The 19,547-nt window shown below is 41.9% G+C and overlaps 1 protein-coding gene and 1 pseudogene across 1 annotated transcript; both read right to left on the bottom strand.

The window, feature by feature from the left end:
- Positions 1–1,520: 1,520 nt before the first annotated feature.
- Positions 1,521–2,498, bottom strand: LOC114107473 (olfactory receptor 7G2-like). The gene has a single exon (XM_027954892.2). It carries the CDS (start codon positions 2,478–2,480, stop codon positions 1,521–1,523), a length of 960 nt encoding a protein of 319 aa, XP_027810693.2. The 5' UTR covers positions 2,481–2,498.
- A 10,231-nt stretch (positions 2,499–12,729) lies between these two features.
- On the bottom strand, positions 12,730–13,664 carry LOC114083040 (olfactory receptor 7D4-like; annotated as a pseudogene).
- Positions 13,665–19,547: the final 5,883 nt, after the last annotated feature.

The raw sequence follows: 19,547 nt of genomic DNA, 5'->3' as shown, positions 1-19,547 counted from the left end.
TCACAGGTTTGAGGTCAGCCTGGGCATTTTGGCATGACCCTGTCTCAAAGTGAAATAAAATACTGGGAGGATGAGGAGTAGCTCAGTGAGAGAGTACCCCTGGGTTCAATCCCCAGTGCTGAGAAAAGAAGCTACACACTTGTAACCAATAATTACATCCCAATAAAGAATTATCTTTGATTTTAACCAGGAAACGTGAAAGCAAATACTGTCAGCCTTTTTCACAATTACAGGAAAAACAGATATCCAAATTTCATTGACAGCAATTTCAATATTTTTTGTTGTCACCACTCATCATGTAAAATGGAGTGAACTGAAAATAAATAAATGGGTCCCAGACTTAAAAGTTGATGGAATTTAGAAGAGCAGAGGTGACATGAGTGCCGAGATACAGAACTCAATCAAGATCTTTAAACCGTCCCTAACAGAGTCAGAAAGAAGCAAATTGCTGTAATGTATACCGGGGCCAAATGCAGAGGGGTGATAACAATGAATTAGATTGCCATGGAGTTAGGTTTTTTTTTTTTTTTTTTGTACAATACTGATAATGAAAAAAACTAGTCATATTAATCCAATTTCTCTTTATATAAAAATAGATGATTACATGGTCTGGGGTAAAATTCTCTGCAAAGATCCCCTTTGGACATACATACCATTCATTCTATGGTTATGAAAGGTCAGGATCACAAGTGGACCAAGGGCAGGACACTCTGTTTTCTGTCTCTGGCCCCATGTCCAGGCACAACACCTGCATCTGCTGAAACCACCTGGGGACTCTGAGGAGCACATGTCCTTGGAAGAGGCCACCCCATGCAGGACTCAGTGAAGCCCTAATATCTGAAACTATATGTTATCAACTTCTAAAGTTCTTATAATAAAAAATAGTTCTATTTCTTGCCCCAGTATATTGTATATATAGTCATTATTTTTTTTTATTTTTCTTCAGATCTTCTTTACTAATGAAGTCCTGATACCACAAAACCATCTCAAATCCCTGACATAGTCTAATTATGTGAATTTTATAAATAATGAAACTGAGTAGAGTAGAAGCTAACATGACATTATAAGGATACAGCTTTCTGGGGAGTGTTTCAGTAATTACTTCCCAAGTATGAAAGTCGAGTTCTTTGACCTCATATGACATCCATCTACCTGTGGCTGTAACCCTTGTGGCCATAACCATGGACCTAGGCTGAATCTGGTCTCTATATGTTGCCATAGTCTTACCTAAAACTGTCCCTTCCCTATTCACCTCATACAACAGTCCTTATTCTGAGATTGATCTATACAGTACCACTAAAATAGAACCCCCAACTCAGCCCTGCCTGATGGAGTTAGAGCAACAATATGAAGCTCAGAGATTGAAATCATGTCTGGGGGACAAAAAGCACATGCAGATTCGAAATCCAAATTGATAATTGGACAACATGTATCTAGTCATATTTGGAAGAACTTGATAATGAATAAGTAAGGTATGCCAGGTCACCACTATTTCTGTTACTCCAATTGAATCTGGAAACTCAAACCCAAAGAAGATGACACAATCCCAGAGAAGGCCTCCCACTGATGAGATGTCTCAGGGCTCCCTTCATTTCCCTGTTCCTCAAGCTATAGATGAAGGGGTTCAGCATTTGAGGGACCACCATGTACATCATTGAAGCCACTACGTTCTTAATGGAAGAGTCAGTCACTGCAGAACTCATGTACACTCCAAAAGCTGTGCCATAGAATAAGGACACAACTAACAGGTGAGACCCACAGGTGGAAAAGGCTTTATACCTTCCATCCATGGATGGCATTTTCAAAACAGAGGACACAATTTGAGTATAAGAGAAAATAATCCCGGAGAGAGGGATGCCAGCAAATAGGCTAGTCACTGAATAAATCAAGAGGTTGTTGATGAGGGTGTCAGAACAAGCCAGCTTGATGAGCTGAACGAGTTCACAGAAGAAGTGGGGGATCCCCAGGTCTGTGCAGAAGGATAGTCGAAGCACCGTCAGAGTGTGCAGAAGGGCATTCATAGTGGTGACCAGTAGGCACAATAGAACCAGCAGGACACAGAGGCAGGGGTTCATGATGGTTGGGTATCTCAGTGGGTGACAAATGGCGACATAGCGGTCATAGGCCATCACCGCAAGGAGGCAACTTTCTAAACCACCAAAAATCAAAACAAAGCAGACCTGGGAGAGGCAGCCTGAGTAACTGATGCTCTGAGTGTGTGTTTGGATGTTCACCAGCGTCTTGGGGATGGTGGTGGTGCTTATACAGATGTCAGTGAGGGACAGGTTGGAGAGGAAGAAGTACATGGGGGTGTGGAGGTGGGGGTCAGAGCTGACGGCCAGGATGATGAGCAGGTTTCCCAGGATGGTGACCAGGTACATGGACAGGAACAGGCTGAAGATGAGGGGCTGCAGGGCTGGGTCGTCTGTCAGTCCCAGGAGAAGGAATTCTGAAACAGCTGTGTGGTTTCTGGGTTCCATGTTCCTAGTGAATCCAATGGAAAAAAAAAAAAAACGAGGAGAAAAAGACAGAATTGATGTGTTCTATACAAACAACAGCAGAATCAACCAGGATCATGGCAATACAAAATTCTTGATAACATTTTGGACTTTATTTCGTTATACTCTGGGAATGAGGACCCACCACGTATCTTTGTACAAACATTTCCAGTAAACTCACCATCTCTAAAGTTTAATAACTAATGTTCTGAATTTTTTCTCACGTATATTGTGAAGCACAGGAATATTCAGATCTTTATTTACATTCTCCCACCATTCCTCTTGTTCAGACCTCCCCTAATCTCCAATGTCTTTATTAAACTTTTTTTTTCAAATATTGTGCCAAGTGGTTAGACTGTCACTAAGAATCAGATAATTCCTTCAGAATTATCCCAAGCCTTCAAAGGAAAAGAAAGGTCAGAATGAACTTATGCAATCTGTTTTCTTGAGCAATGGTATCCAACTTTGAAGGACTAGTCGCATTACAGATATATTAGTTCATGCTTTCATCCCATGGACCCATGAGGAAAGGTCACAGACACAAGGTACACCGTCAGTGTTTGCCACAAACAGGATCACAGCTAAGATCCTCTGACTGCTGAGGTGACTCTCTTGATCAATCTCTGGACAGTACAGAACTAGCATTGCCAAACGTTCATGAATGTATCATAATAAAGTCTTATAATCTCTTTTTAATCTTAAAAAGTTTCTTCCTGAACACAGCCCCCCAAATTCTTTTGATTTTCAGTTCACTGTAGCAGGTAGAGAGCATACACCCAACTGGATGAGTTCAAATACTAGAAAATGTCACCTTTCCACGTGAAGCACATAAGACTGCCTTGGAAATGCAGGCAAACTGCTTTAGCAATTAAGTCTAAGAGAGGCTGGGTAACCATGCTGAAGAGATTATCTGCTTTGTCCTAAGCAAACTTCTTCCAATAATCAGATGGATAAATAACAAACAAGTAGCTAAATGAGAGAAAGAGTGAAAAGCAAAAGTTACTATGAAAAGAGAAATAAACAAAATTTCCGGTGTTCATAAAACAGGGGTTTACAAAGTTACAGGATTAATTCATCAGGGTTCATAACAGGAATATCCCTGGGAGAAATGTTGTCCTTTCCTGAGGGAGAAAAAGCAGCTATGACAGGAAAAGATGGTTGGTATAACATTAGACTCCCACACACTGAATGGAATCCAGAATCCAGCATGAGATCTATGGGAGCTGGATGAGCAACTCTGGTGTCCTCCCCCCACTGCTTCCACAGGATGAAATTCTCCTAAGGCATCCGCCCCATCTCCAATGCACACACTAAGTGGCCGTCAGACCCCCTCTGACTCCACTCCACCAACAGTGGTGCTCAGCGGCTCACCTGAAGTTCCAAAGCAGGAGGTCTACTCCCCCCCTAAGTAGACACAAGGACTGAGTCCTGGTCCGGAAGGCTCATCTCTGGAGGAGGCCCAGGTGCTGCTTCCTGGCTGGGGTAGGGCGTCTGAGTGAGGTGGTCACAGGCTGACTCCTGCAGCCTCCGTATCCCTGGGGCTCAGTATGCAAAGCTCCTCATTAGAGCAGCTATTTCACCATCATCCTGATCCCAGGAGTGAGTATCCTTAAAGACCAAGTCGATGGAGGTGAGAAGTTCAGAATCGCTCATGTCCTGTCCCCTGAGGCCAGGAGTCCAGCGCTCCATTCTCCCCTTTGTGGCACGCAGAACACCACACAGAGCATTTCTAATAAACTCCAGTTTTCACCTCAAGTTACAAAGGCATCTCTATCGGATGAATGATGTCAGGAAGACTGATCCCTATTTTAGGTGTGAAAATATGTCCTTTATATGTAAGTATAAAAATAAAAATATAAGCCAGGCATAGTGGATCACAACTGTAATCACAGCAACTCAGGAGGATTGCATGTTCAAGACAAGCCCGGGGAACTCAGCAAGACCCTGTCGTAAAATGAATAAAAAATAAATAAAAATTAAAAGGGCTGGGCATGTAGTTCAGTGGCAGAGTGTCCCAGGGTTCCATCCCTAGATATGCAAAAAAATATGAAAATATTAGCAAAGATTCAAGGTGCTTCTTCTTTCTTCCTTTCTTTCTATTTATTTTTGTGGTATTAGGTTTTGAATCCAGATCCCTGCATGCAAACTCCACCACTGAACCACAACTCCAGACTGATTTTCAATTATGAGGCAATCTCACTGCGTTTCCCAGGCTGGCCTCAAACTTGTGATTTCTTTACCTTGTCCTCCCAAGTGTCTGGAATTACAGGTGTGTGCCACTATACCTAACTACAGTGTCTTTTCTTAAAAGTCATGGAGCATTTGCTGAACTTTATCATTAATTCTCTGTATTTTACACTGAAGATTGTAATCTGTTTTCTTTGATGACCACTGAAGGCCAAAATTATAAATGGGGCAGTTACTCCCTATTTAGAATTTTCTAAATATCTTTTCTAATTCTATCACAATAGTTTGCTTTTGTTTATGTTTTTCTTGGTGCATTATAATTATAGATGATAATGGAAATTCATTAAACATATTTGTTCATGCATATAACAATTTAATTCCCTAGTACCTTCCTTTCCCTCCCTCCATCTACCCCTGATTCCCTTCCTGTACTCTACCAGTACACCTTCTATTATGTTTAATTGTATGTTACAATTCAGACTCAATTGTGATATATTCCTATATGCACGTAGCATCATTTGGTAGATTTCATTCCAATTATCTTCCTTTCCCTTCCTTTCTCCCTTGACTGGTGACAATTTTCTCTACTTTATTGGTTTTCTTTGTATTTTAATGAGATCCTCTTTATCATTCCTTTTTTGTTTTCCCTAGTTTACATATATGAGAGAAAACATTTGACCCTTGATTTTCTCAGCCTGACCTTTGTTAGTTAACATGATGTTCTTCAGTTTCATTCATTTGCCAGGAAATTTCATTCTTCTTTATGGCTGAGTGAAACCCCATTGTGTCTATATGCCACTTTTTTATCCATTCATTTGTTGACAGACAACTAGGCTGGCTGCATAACTTGTCTAATGTCAATTGCACTGTTATAAACATTGGCATGCATATATTCCTATAGTATTGTGATTTGGGGTAAATATCAAGGAGTAGAATAGCTGGTTCATATGGAGTTTCCACTCCTAATCTTTTGAGGAATCCACGTTCTGATTTCCATTGTGGTTGTGCTAATTTGGAGAACCACCAACAATGTGTAAGTGTTACTTTTCCCAGTATCCCCACTAGTATTTATTATCATTATTTCTATTTTTGGCAATGTCTATTCTAAATGGGGTGACATGAAATTTCAGTGTAGTTTTGATTTGCATTTACCTGATTGCTAAAAATGTTGAACATTTTTCATATATTTCCTAGCCATTTGCATATCCTTTTTGAGAAATATTTAGTTCATTTTCTCATTTGTTAATTGGATAAAATTTTTGGTGTCCAAATACACACACACACACACACACACACACACACACACACACACACACACATATATATATATATATATATATATATATATATATATATATATATATTCATCCTCTGTCAGAAGAGGAACTAGCAGAAGCAGAAACTGGGTACAGTGCTGCACATCTATAATCCAAGCAATTCAGGAGGCTGAGACAGCAGGATCATAAATCCAAGGAACTCAGCAATTTAGCTAGACCATCAACAACTTAACAAGACTGTGTCTTAAATTTTTAAAATAAAATTAAAAGGACTTGGGTTAAGGATTTGGAAAATAGCTCAGTGATAAAGTGCACCCGGGTTCAATCCCTAGTACAGGAAAAAAAAAAAGTAGTTAGCAAAGATTTTCTCCCATTCTGTAGACTCTCTTTTCATGCTTTAGATTAGTTTCTTTGCTGTACAGAGCTTTTTAATTTGAGACCAGCCCACTTATTGATTCTTGGTTTTATTTCCTGAGCTTTAAGAATCATATTAAGAAAGTCGATGCCTGCATTTACATGTTGGATTGTTGACTCTGTAATATCTTCTAGCAGCTGCAGAGTTTCTTGTCTAATTTTTTGGTCTTCAATCCACTTTGAGTTGATTTTTGTGCAGGGGGAGAGAGAGAGAGATATCTAATGTCTACATATAGATATCCAATTTTCCTAGTACTCAAGAAAATATAATCCAAGGTATCCTGACTGCCGAAAAATTACTAAAGTAAAATCCAGTAAGGAATACAAAGAAAATCTGGCACTCTGCCAGATTGGGTTTTACTCTAGGAATGCAAGGTTGGTTCATTCTCTATAGAACCATAACATTCACTCCTAAAACTGTGTCAGGTCTCTACTCAAATGTCAACTTTTCAGTGAAACTTTGCTTCATCTTTCTCTGTACGATTATAATAATTTTAACACTTTCTTACCTGATTCCCCAATGTGTACTCTCCATAACATCTAGTAGTTGATACCTTTCTCATAGCATCAGGTTGGGCAGCCAGGGGAGACTCAGAGCAAAAATTGGCATGTACAGATTTATTAGGGTGTGCACATGGTATCAATGCTTATGAAAAAAATGAGATAAAGACAAGATTAGGAAAGTCCTGAGCTGAAATATGACACTCTTCCAATGTCCATGTCCATGTTTGGATATGAGGTGCCCCTTATACCTTCTGCATTGATGCAGAAATATTCAGATTAAATGATTGCTTATGAGAGCTGTAACATAATCCGTCCATCCTACTTTTTTATTTTTTTTTTTTTGAGAGAGAGAGAGAAAGAGAGAGAATTTAAAAAAAATTTTTTTTAAGTTTTCGGCGGACACAACATCTTTGTTTGTATGTGGTGCTGATGATCGAACCCGGGCCGCATGCATGCCAGGCGAGCACGCTACCACTTGAGCCACATCCCCAGCCCAGTACATCCTACTTTTAATGGACTGTGTGGCAAAGGTAGGCAATTGAGGCACAAGTGGAGGAGGTGGGTTGCTGGGGTGTGCCCTGGAAGGGTTCATTCCCTGTGGTCCCTCTCCCTACACTTCCTAGCTACTGGGAATGGAGCAGCACTCCTCCCTCCACCATACCCTTCTGCCATTATGTTCTTCCTCCCCTCAGGCCTAGAGCAATGGTGTTGACTGACCATGAACTGAATCTCTAAAATTGTGTGCCCAAATCAACTTTTCTTCCTCTAAGTTTTTCTTGTCAGATATTTTGGTCACAGTGATGAAAAGATGACTATCATGCTGTCCATTCATCTGGCAAAGCAATATGGAGATGAGATGTAGCTGGAGAATTGTCCCACATTGTGGCAAATGGACCAGGTTTTAAGTTGTGTATTGATCACCCTTTGGTTGCATCCTTGGGAAGGAAGCATGAATTTCAGTACAGTAATAATTTTCTTCTGGGGAAGTCCCAGAAAAGGGCTAACAATGATGAGCTGCCTGCCAGCAGTACTCCCAGAAGGTGGGGTAATACATCTAGTAGCACATCACAGTGCCAGCTACACTTACATTTCTTATTTATTGCATATTGCTACCTTCATGGGTGAATGCCCCCAGAGAAAAAGAATTCCCATCAGTTCTTGTACCGTTGCATATGCAGAATCTAGAACAGAACATGGCTATACTGAGCTATCAGCTTTTGTGGAATTAATGAATAAACAAACAAACATCTACTGGGAAAAAATATTTCCACTATAACTGGAGTGCCTAGTGGTAGAGACTTTCACACATATCTTTCTTTTCTTTTTTAAACATTTTATTTTTGCCATGCTGGGTGCTCTATCACTGAGCAACATCCACAGCACTTTTTATGTTTTACTTGGACACTGTGTGTGTGTGTGTGTGTGTGTGTGTGTGTATACTTACCCATGCTAGGCAAGTGTTCTACCACTGAGCTGTGTCACTGCTCAGTTTATTTTATTTTGAGACAGGGTCTCAGTAATTCACCAACTGGCCTCTAACTTGCAATCCTCCTGCCTTAGCCTCTGAAGTAGCTGGGATTACAGGCATGAGCCACCTCACCTGTCTTGAACTTCTTGATATATGAGATTCCATACACACATGCAGCATGAACCAATCAAATCCAACCACCCATTTCCACCCTCTCCCAACTGTAAACCCTTCCTATTCTCTAGGAATCACTAGTCTACTTTAAAGTCAACTTTTATTTCTTAGTTCTTACATATGAAGGAGAGCATGTGGTACCTGTAGTCCTGTGTCTAGCTCATTTTGTTTAACATAATGTCCTCCATTTCTATCTGTTTTGCTGTAAATGACAGGACTGTAACAGGGACCCTTTAAAATTAAAAGCTCCAGATTGACTTTTGCCCTTCCATTTCCTAGTAAAAGTTTTTATGTTTTTGTTTTTGTTTTCCCCTCAATGAACTTTCTCAAGTGGAAACTGAAAAACTATCCCGGTGCCTAGGTGGGCACCAGGGAAACAGGAATTCTGACATGTCCTCTGGCCAGCACAGCCTGTGCTGTGTACTAAATCTATGTACACATGTTTCCTGACTTTTGCTTCTGGGAGTTGTGACCCCCTGTGTAGGACTGGTGGAGGTGAGCTACCTGCCTTTCCAGGTTTAGCCACAACTTTAATTCACTTTTTCTTTTTACATTTCTGCTTATTTCTTATGTGGGAGGGCAATCAAATGCAGTCAGCTGAGCTTTCCTGATTTGCCTGCCAGTAAAAAAAAAAATCATTTTCTATTTGGTTGAATAATACTCTATTGTGTATGCACCAAATTTTTCTCATTCACTTATATGTTGATGGACAGGGAACCTTATCTATTGTGAATAGTGCCACAATAAACAATGGCATGCTGGTGTCCCTTTGGTATACTGATTTCCTTTCCTTTGGAGAGATACCCAGAGCTGGAATAGCTGGATCTGATTGAAGAGCTTTCTCAGAGTGGGGATGTAGCCTAGTGGTAAAGTGCTCTCCCAGCTCGTGTGATGCCCTGAGTTCAATCCACAGCATGTGAAAACACGCACACCCACCCCCCCCCCACACACACACACACACTCAAGTACAAAACAGAAGTCTCTTTCAATGTTTCTTTTTTATTATGGTGCGTGTGTGTGTGTGTGTGTGTGTGTGTGTGTTGCTAGGGATGGAATGCAGGGTCTTACACAGGAACTTTCTTATTGTTTTTATACCAGAAAGGGCAGCAGGAGACTCTCCTGGCTATGGACTCACATGGTTGGTTAAAGATCCATCGCTGTAGGGGAGACACTGAGATTCAAGGAAAGGAGGTGAGTATATCCCCGGTCAGCTTGCCCTTTGGTTTGATGGAGGGTCCTGGTGGATTCCAAATGAGTCCTCTGTCTTACCACTCAGGTGTTGTTCTGTGGATGTTCTCTCTCCCTCCTATCTCCTCTTTCTTCCCTGCCTCGCCAACCTCTTCAACACACATTATTTCATTTGTGCTGAGGAAGGAACCCAGGGCCTCACACATGCTAAGCAAGCACTGAGCTACACCTCCAGTCCCAGGCTCATGCCCTTCTCTGGAAGGATCATGTCGGGATTGAGGATCTCTGCTCAAGTCCTACTAACAGGGAAACAAGGATGTGGGCTCCTTCACCTGAATCTCTGCCTCCTTTTTGCAACTGTCTCCTTTGCTCTGAGTCACCTGAGATTCCTGGGGCAACAGGACTGATCAATAAGCATTTTGTGAGGCAACAGAAACTTTCTTATCACCAAAAATGCCCGGCCTGCCAAACCCTGAGATGAAGAACTATGAGACCATGCCTGGTCAAGATGGTCTGCTTTGACAGCTGTGCAAAGCCTCTAACAATGCAACCCCTGAACGTTTACCCTCATTCTCTTCTACATAATTAAACCTCAAAGTTTGCCAGATCCTTAATAACAAGGCTATTGGCTCTTGTCTCCCTGGTTGTCCTGATTAGAGCTCCTTTTCTGCTTTTCCCCATTACTTTTTCTATTTGTCATTCAGGATGAGTGTCAGGACCTGATGACTTGTCTGACGCCTCCTTGCTGAGTCAGGCCTCTGGCCTAGGACTCCAGTAATAATAGTAATATTTAAAAGCCCTTTTTATTTTTAAACAAGCTGGTCTCTAACTTATGATCCTCCTGCCTCTGCCTTCCAAATAGCTGGATTACAGGTGTGCCCCACTGGGACTGTCCCACACTAATTATTACTGTGACACTTGTGTGTGTGTAGGCCAGGACAAATTTCCCTTTTGCCACATGGCTTCCTATTGTTGTATCAACAGCAACAATAATTATAGCTGGTATCTCTAGAGTAGTCACCATATCTCCAGGCCCTTAGGTCTTTTCTTAAAGCCCATCATGCATTATTCATAGAAAATGCACAAGCAAACTTGGCTCAGCTTCACTTTCTCTCTGTTTGAGTAGATTAATATCCTTCTTCCCTTGCTTCATAAAACATCATGTGGTCTGTGATCCTGAAAGTGGCCTGAAACTCAGCACTGACCCTGCAGTGCCCTTCCCCTGCCCAGCCAGTGTGGATGCACAGGGAACACTGCTCGCTCCTCTCCTTTGCTCTCTCCAGAGCCCCTCCCTCCACTTCTGTCATGAGCATGTCTCCTTCCAAAGCTCACATTCTACATGAATAATATCAGTTGTATAGGTTTAAAATAATCTTAACTAACAGTATAACCATTTTTTTAAAGATCACATAGAAATTATCATATGGGTGTGGCATTTACATGACAGATAAAATAGAGACTCATTCTGTCTTTTTGATAAAGTTCTTCATTTCAGAAACAAATAGCAAACTACAGTCCAAAAAAAGACCAATTCTATTGGCTACAGATATTTCTTCAAATTAAACAGTTCACAATGGACTAGCTTGATGGACTTGTAAAGTATAATATCTTTAAAGGGTTAAATGACATGTCATGTCTTACAAAGAGGATATATAAGATGTGACAGAGTAATTTTCAGCAATATCTGAGGTTTGTAATGATAACCTTCTGTAGAGAATATCTTGTTAATGACAGAGTTAAGATTTTCTGGGAATTGATGTCATCAAACCAGGTTTGATGCTGTGTGAAGAACTGACTACAATTTAATGCTAGATTTAGCAAAAGCATTAAGGCGTTGATAGTTCCTAACCAATACAACATCATACGTTTTCATTGTTTTATGTTCTAGCTTTAGAAAAAATGCATACGTTTTATTTTAAGAATCATGAGGCATAATAAATTCCCTCAAGAACTAGTGGGTGGCATGAAAACAGAAGAGAGATTAGTAGGATAGAGGAAAGGGACTGAGAGGGAGGGAGGAGGGAGGAGGAAAGAAAGGAATGGTGGAAGGGAACTGAGGACCCGGTCCTGGGTACCCACGTGAATACATGAGAGTGAATTTCACCTTGATGTGCATCTGTAATGCACTGAATAAAAAAACTACAACTACGCAGAAGAAAGGCCAGTAGTATAAATAATTTTTTTACAAAAGAGGGAGAAGAGGAAGACATGAGGGTGGAAATGGACAAAATTAAATTCCATGCTTGTATAATTATGTCACAATGAACACTAGGAACTCCACTGTTATGTGCAATTATAATGCACTAAGAAAAAAATTTTAAAAGAGTGCGTGAAGAAAACAATGAGTAGGAAGATGGACAGGAATTATTGTTTGAATATTACTAGAAAAATGGCTTCCCAGCTGGGGTGGCTGGTGGGGCTAGAGGTGGGAGTGCAGGGGCCTCAGCTACCTGTCAGGGGGGGTTTCCTCCCCAGGGAGCACTCCCACTTCCAGGGAGGGCAGAGTCTGCATCCTGGTGCCTGAGGTCACCTCCCCCATGCCCCTGCCACACCCTGCAGGAGCTTCTCTGCCCTGGGGTGAGGATGAGCAGCAGCAGCTGTCAGAGGACTCCCAGGTGTGGGGTGGGGGAAGCAGCAGCCATGACAGCCCATCCTCAGGGTCCTGGACTTTGCTGCTTCTGTGACTCCTCAACTGTTCCACCCTCATGTGGTTTGTCCTTGCAGAGTCCCTGAGAAGGGGTCCTGACTTAGAGGTGCCCCAGGCATGGGAGGTGGGTGGGACTGAGTTTGAGTGACAGGACTGGGAAGGGCACCCACCATGAGCCCTGAACAGCTAACCAGCCACCGGCTAACAGGGAGTCCTTGGAGGGCATTTGCCTTTTTTGGTTACGGAGAGGCCTGAGGGTCTCAACCCCCACAGCTGTTTTACTCTCCTAATCTCAAGAGGTACTATTTTTTCTGGAAGAACTGACTCACTTTGACTCAGTCTAAGAGCTCACAGGCAAGGCAGGTGACAGAATCATGAGATGGAAAATGTTCCCAGGGTGAGTTTTCTCAAGACCCCCTTCATGTCCTTGTTCCTCAGGCTGTAGATGAAGGGGTTCAGCATGGGGGTGACCAGCACATACATCACAGAGGCCACTGTAGCCTTCCTGGGAGAATCAGTCACTGCAGAACTAAGGTAAACCCCAAGAGCAGTCCCATAGAACAAGGAAACCACCGACAGGTGAGACCCACAGGTAGAAAAAGCTTTATACCTTCCACCAGTGGACGGGATTCTCAGGATGGAGGAAACAATTCGAGTATATGAAAAAATTATGCCAGACACAGGACCAATACCCAACAGCATGGTTGATAAATAAACCATGATGTTATTGATGAGGGTATTAGAACAGGCCATCTTGAGGACCTGAGTCACATCACAGAAGAAGTGGGGGATCTCCAGGTGTTTGCAGAAAGACGCAGCAACAGCAGGGTGTGCACCAGGGCACCCACAGTGCTGATGAGCACACAGATCAGGACCAACAGGACACAGAGGCAGGGGTTCATGATGACCGTGTAATGCAAGGGGTGGCAGATGGCCATATAGTGATCATAGGCCATCACAGTCAGCAGTAAGTTGTCCATACATAGAAAAACCACGAAAAAATATACCTGAGCAAGGCAGCCTGCATAGGAGATGGCTTTGCTTTCTGTCTGGATGTTCACCAGCATCTTAGGGACTAAGGTGGAGATGCTACAGATGTCAGCCAAGGACAGGTTGGAGAGGAAGAAGTACATGGGGGTGTGGAGGTGGGAGTCAGAGCTGACAGCCAGGATGATGAGCAGGTTCCCAAGCACTGTGACCAGGTACATGGATAATAGCAGGCCAAAGAGGACGGGCTGCAGCTCTGGGTCCTCTGAGAGTCCCAGGAGGAGGAATTCTACTGCATGTGTTTGATTTTTGGATTTCATATTGTTGAGGAACCTGAATAAAGATAGGACCTGGGGACAATGGAATATACAGAGATCAATGTTGGACAGAGGCCTTTGGTCCAGGACTTAAATTCTACAGATACTTAGGCAACTGTTCCCTTCAAATTCTCTTGCTCATTTCTTTCTTTATCCAAATTTAGTTATTCCTGAAAATTGTAATTTTTCTTTCTCTACTGCCTTATAATGAGAAGTGACACAGTTCATTTTTCCTTTACCTACTTTATAGTATTTTACAATTGTATAGAGTCACTGCATTGGAATCTGTGTGATTTGAAGGAATTGCTTTGTATATGAGAATTGCTTGTTGTAGACTACAATTTGTCATTTGTTCCTACAGCTAGGGACATCATTAAAAAGTTTGAATGACTCTATATTCTGTCCATTGTTAAAAATTTTCACACTCATAATACAAATTCCTGTCTAGTCTTTAAAACAAGATAAGTGATGTTGTTTTTGAAGAGCTGTTTTATTTCTTTTGTAATGACATGTTGCTTTCATTTATTTTGTTACTGGGAAGTTTGGAGCCAGATGAGTGGACCATGTCTGGAAACACACAAACACATTGTGTATTTTATGAAACTAACCTTTTGTCTATATTTTTCCTTGATTGCTACTTTCTGGAAAATGTTCCTATGGCAATAGTTTTGAAATTATCCACGCCCCCTCCACCCCCAGCACTCCTGAGTGCATTCAAAATTGTGCATTTTGCAGAGCAACCAGAGAGGTTATTGAAAGTCCAACACTTCCTGAGGACTTTGTTAACGCCATTTCATCCAGTAAACTGAGTCCTCGCTCAATGTCCCTCCAACATCTGGATTCTGGCATAATTAAAAATGGGGTGATGGACTCTTGGCCATACTCACTTTGTAAAATTAACACTCCACATTGTGGGTAAGTCAAGAAGTCAGCAGGAGTGAACAAGTCTAAGAGCAGGTGAGTAAGCACATTATTGATGACAGTGTGCCCTGTCCTACTCTCATCAAAATGAAACAACTCTAGCTGCATACATATTCCTGTAAATGACAAGGTGGAATAGCCCAGGCAGAAAAACACAAACACTGCATGCTGTCACTCATATGTGAAAACTGAAAAATAATTTTATTGCAGCAGAAGTAGAAAGTAGAAGAGAGGTCATAAGGGGCTAGGGAGGTGAGGTACAGGTGTGACATGGGGAGGTCAGATAACAGGTACCAGAACAAAGTTACACGGGACGTATAAGTTCTAGGGGTCTATGGCATAGTAGGGTGAATAGAGATTGCAACACCATTTATCATATATTATATAATGACCTATAAGAGAGGAGTTCAAACATTCTGAACCCATAGAAATGATGTGTGAATAAGGAGAAGGGAATGCTGATTACCTTGATCTGACTATTACCCATTGGATACATATGATCACAAAGCACTTCATGAATAGGCACAAGTATTGTCTATTAATTAAAATTTCATAAAATTAAAAAAGTGAGTCAATTCAACCCAGTATGTGAGTTTGGGAAGGACACATATTCATACCTGATGTGGAGAGAGGAAGGTGTGCATGGAGTAGAGCACAGGAGATGGTCAAGCACTTTTTCCTGTGCCTCCACGCCTGCCAGGGTTGGGCAGACAGTTGCTGGGTGAGCCATTGTTGACACTCAGGCCACTGGACATCAGCATCAAGACCATAGGTTGTGCTGGGGATATAGCCCAGTTGGTAGAGTGCTTGCCTCGCATGCACAAGGCCCTGGATTCAATCCCCAGCACCACACACACACACACACAAAAAAACCAAACAAACAAACAAAAAAAAACGAAGAAGAAGACCATAGGATGTTGTGTAGCAGGGGAGGAAGGACATTATTCTACCCAAAACACAGAAAACAAGTGGAACAAATAGGCTGTTGTCTGGGTCATTAACTCTCAAAAGGTACCCTGGAAACTTGAATAGAGCTTATACATTTGGAAAATTCCAAAGTTAAGAAAACAGTCTTTATATAACTGTGTTAAAATATCAAAATTTTCCTGAAAAAATTGAAAAGATAATTACCACATGATCCAACAATTCCGCTTCAGCCTCTGAGTGTACCTCTGAAATAATTGAAGCAGGGTGTCAAAGAGATATTTGTGCACATTCATTCACAGCAGTATTATTCACAAGAGCCAGAAGGTGGGAGACCCCAGTGCCCAGGCACAGATGGATAAAGACCCACAATGTGGTAAACACACACAATGAGATAAGGCTCAGCCTGTAAAAGGAAGGAAACCCTCACACAGGCTCCAGCTTGGACCAGGAGGACTTTGTTCTCAAGGGAAATCAGCCAGTCACAAAAAGGTATATATGTGATTCCACTTCTATGAGGGACAAAGAGTGTTGAAATCCATGAAGACAGAAAGGAGAATGGGGGAGAAGAGGATGAAGAGCTCGTGGGTATAGGAACAGTCTTCGTGTTGCAAGATGAAAAATGTCCTGAAGTGGATGGTGATAATGGTCACAGAACCATTGTTGAGTGTACCCAATGCCACTGAAATGGCCAAAATGTAACCTCTGTTACGAATATTTTAACCACAATTTAAAAAAAAATATTAATAAAAATGTTAAAGGGACACTGTCTGATTTTCTTTATTTATGCTCCTCTCCTTGGTGGAGCTTTGACAAAGAACCCACCCCTCATTTCTCACGGGTCAAGAAAGGAATTCCTTCCTTAGTGAATGGCCCACTCTCACCCCAGTCCCATCTCTCTCCCTTACCCATGAAGATTGGGAAATATTTAAAATCATTCATGGAGATGCAGCTCTTACCTCCTCCTGTCCTTGGTAGGATCACCTCCAAGTTCAGCTCAGAAAAGACAGGGAATTCTGAATCCTGGAGGAGGCAAGGCAGGGCCAAACCTGCTCACCAGCTCTGAGTACTCACCAGCTCTGAGCCTCTATTTTAACATCCTGGGGGCTGATCCTTGCATGTGACAGAGGACAGAGAGGATTGGGTGATTCTGAGTGGTTCTTACACAGAAATGGTCAGGAACCCTCCATAATGAGTCCCAAGAGGTCAGAGATATAAGACAGTGAGAGTCACAGAGCTCTCAATACCCAGCCTCCATCTCCCTTCTCTAGGGAACAGAGGGAGGGTGAGGAGTTGGCTATTCTCCAGAAAGACAAGGATTGCTTTTCTACTGTGGTCCTCAGACTTAGTGAGAGGCCCTGTTAGCGTACACATCGCTAGTACTTCCCTAGAGTCTCAGACTTACTAGGGTTGGCCTATGTCCTAGGAATTCTGTTCTACCAAGTTTCCAGGTGACGCTGCTACAGCTGACCCAGGAAACTCCACTTTGAGAACCCACAGTGTAGCTCATTAAAATCGGCAAGGACACAATACATGACAGTGGTTCTGCTACCTTTGTCCAGAAGATCCCGGTGTCAGCAAACTCACAGAAAAACCAACAATCGGGCCACAGTCAAGGATGTTTGTTTTAGGACCTTTAGGAATTGCAGTATAAGGAGACCCAAGGGCCAGGAGCAACTGTAGTGTGTGGTGACCAAAGTGGAAAAGGATAGAGTTTAAAAATGTAAAAATCACGACTATACAAGTTGTTATCCACAAATTGGAATTGGTGGGAGCTAATGGTCACTGACAGGTTTGAAAACCTATTGGCTGTTGTTGATAATCAGCCATGAGCACAGCAAGAGTAACTGAGGGTCCAGGTGCTACAGATCCTGTAGTTTGGCCCAGTCCCAAATATTCAGGGGAGGAGATGCATGGGCCCTCCACCCTAGAAGGCTTCCCAGCTCCATTCAAAGGGCTCTGAGACAAGGCGCGGGCACTTTGTAATCACAAGGCGCGGGCACTTTGTAATCTCAGTCCTCACACGTGCAATTCCATAAACAGAGTTCCCTTTTGTGTGCCCACGATGGATTGTACATCCAATACTGCTGGGTGTAGGATGGAAGGGTGGGGCAATGGGGACTTTGGACAATTTGGATCCAATATTTACTAACCCTTAGCAGCTTTGCAACTTTGAGGACATTATTCAACCTCTGTATTCCTCTGCTCCTTTATCTGTAATATGAGAAGTAAATCAACTAAATTTTTTAATTTTAATTTTTATTTCTTTAATGGGAATTGAATCCAGGAACAACTTTACCACTGAGTCCAATCAAAAGTTCTTTTTATTTTTTTTTATTTGGAGACAGGGTCTCGTTGAGTTGAGGAGGCTGTCCTCAAACGTAATCCTCCTGTCTAAGGATTTCTAATCACAGGGATTACAGTTGTGTGTTACCACATCCAGGATTTATTTAAAAATTTAAAGCTCTTTTATTTTAAAGGACCATGACAAATTTCAGTGTGGAGATATAAGAGTATGGGGCTCCACCGTGGCAAGCTGAGTTCCAGGACTGGTCTTATGCTGAGGTTTAGGTGTCTGCAGACTCAGGAGTGAAGGATGAGAGTCTGGATTCTCCTGCTTGGCCTGGGACCACACAGAGATGGGTCTCAGAACCACAGGTGAATGGGAGGCCAACCATTTGCAAATATGAAGTATCCAGGATTCTCATCACCTGTAGCTCCCAAGGAAAGCTTGTGTAACTGCACTGTGCCCCATGGAAGGAAATTTCAATGCAAAGACACACCCATAGATAACAAAAGTAATTGCAAAAAGATTAAACATCCAATGCACCAGGACATTATAAAATTATGAATTAGAACTCCCTTATGATCCTTTGAATGAATCACCGGCAGAAATTGACAAATTATGATGCTATGTGATTTTAATATGTATAGCTCCATGACAATACAACGAGACATCAACAAAATTCGACACAAACAATATTGGAACATGATTAACAATTTGGACATACATAGAATAATGCTTTCAGTACTCATTAAAATTAATGACATTACTTATTCAACACCAGAGAAACACTTCATATGTTTTACGATAGGTGCTATATGCCTCGTTTTTAATTGCAACAGGAGTAAAAATATACAGAGAGCATGTTCTCTGACCACAGCACAACTAGGCTGAAAATAAGCCACTAAAGTGTGACAAGAGATTTTCCAACTATTCAGACTTTAAGAAAGGCATTTCTACATATCACAGGGATTACATGAGAAATCTTAATGTATTGATTCAAATTTATGTATTTGTACCATTTCCAGTGGTCTAAATTAAGATGAAAATAAAGAAAGGAAAAAGGTGAAGGGAGAAATTGATTTTATAAGTAGTGAATGTGATAGGCTGGAAGTGTGCACACACACACACACAACACAAAATAATGTACTTGGAATTATGGGGAAGTAAGGAAGTTTATGACTTTATTAATAGGAGATTGTAGGTCCAGAAATTACTGTTTAATTTGTCTATGTTGAATGCAGACCAATTTCTATGTACATCCAACACAGTGAATTATTTCAGACATTCCAGTGTAAGAGACTCATTCCTCCAAGTCATTATTAAGTGTGTGACATGCGTCTGAAAGTTATAAAGGTGGGGAATGGAGATCAGAGTAGAGTTAGTTAGTAAATGACACAGTAAAATATAGAAAAGTGGGATTCAATACCAAGCTATTTGTGTTAAGAGCCCGCCCTTAAATCCTTGGCTCTGGGAACTGAACACAGAGGGAGTCAGGATTCCTGCTGCACCCAGTGTGTGTGGGGTTCCTCCCCAGGGAGCACTCCCACTTCCAGGGAGGGCAGAGTCTGCATCCTGGTGCCTGAGGTCACCTCCCCCATGCCCCTGCCACACCCTGCAGGAGCTTCTCTGCCCTGGGGTGAGGATGAGCAGCAGCAGCTGTCAGAGGACTCCCAGGTGTGGGGTGGGGGGAAGCAGCAGCCAGGACAGCCCATCCTCAGGGTCCTGGACTTTGCTGCTTCTGTGACTCCTCAACT

Source organism: Marmota flaviventris, chromosome 1 (genome assembly GCF_047511675.1).
Source record: "Marmota flaviventris isolate mMarFla1 chromosome 1, mMarFla1.hap1, whole genome shotgun sequence".
Lineage (NCBI taxonomy): Eukaryota > Metazoa > Chordata > Mammalia > Rodentia > Sciuridae > Marmota > Marmota flaviventris.
The sequence above is the reverse complement of the archived record's forward strand: the minus strand, read 5'-3'. Positions and strand labels throughout refer to the sequence as shown.

Bases quoted from the DNA above. Each gene is read 5' to 3' on its own strand.
- LOC114107473 (XM_027954892.2), bottom strand. From the start codon at position 2,480: ATGGAACCCAGAAACCACACAGCTGTTTCAGAATTCCTTCTCCTGGGA.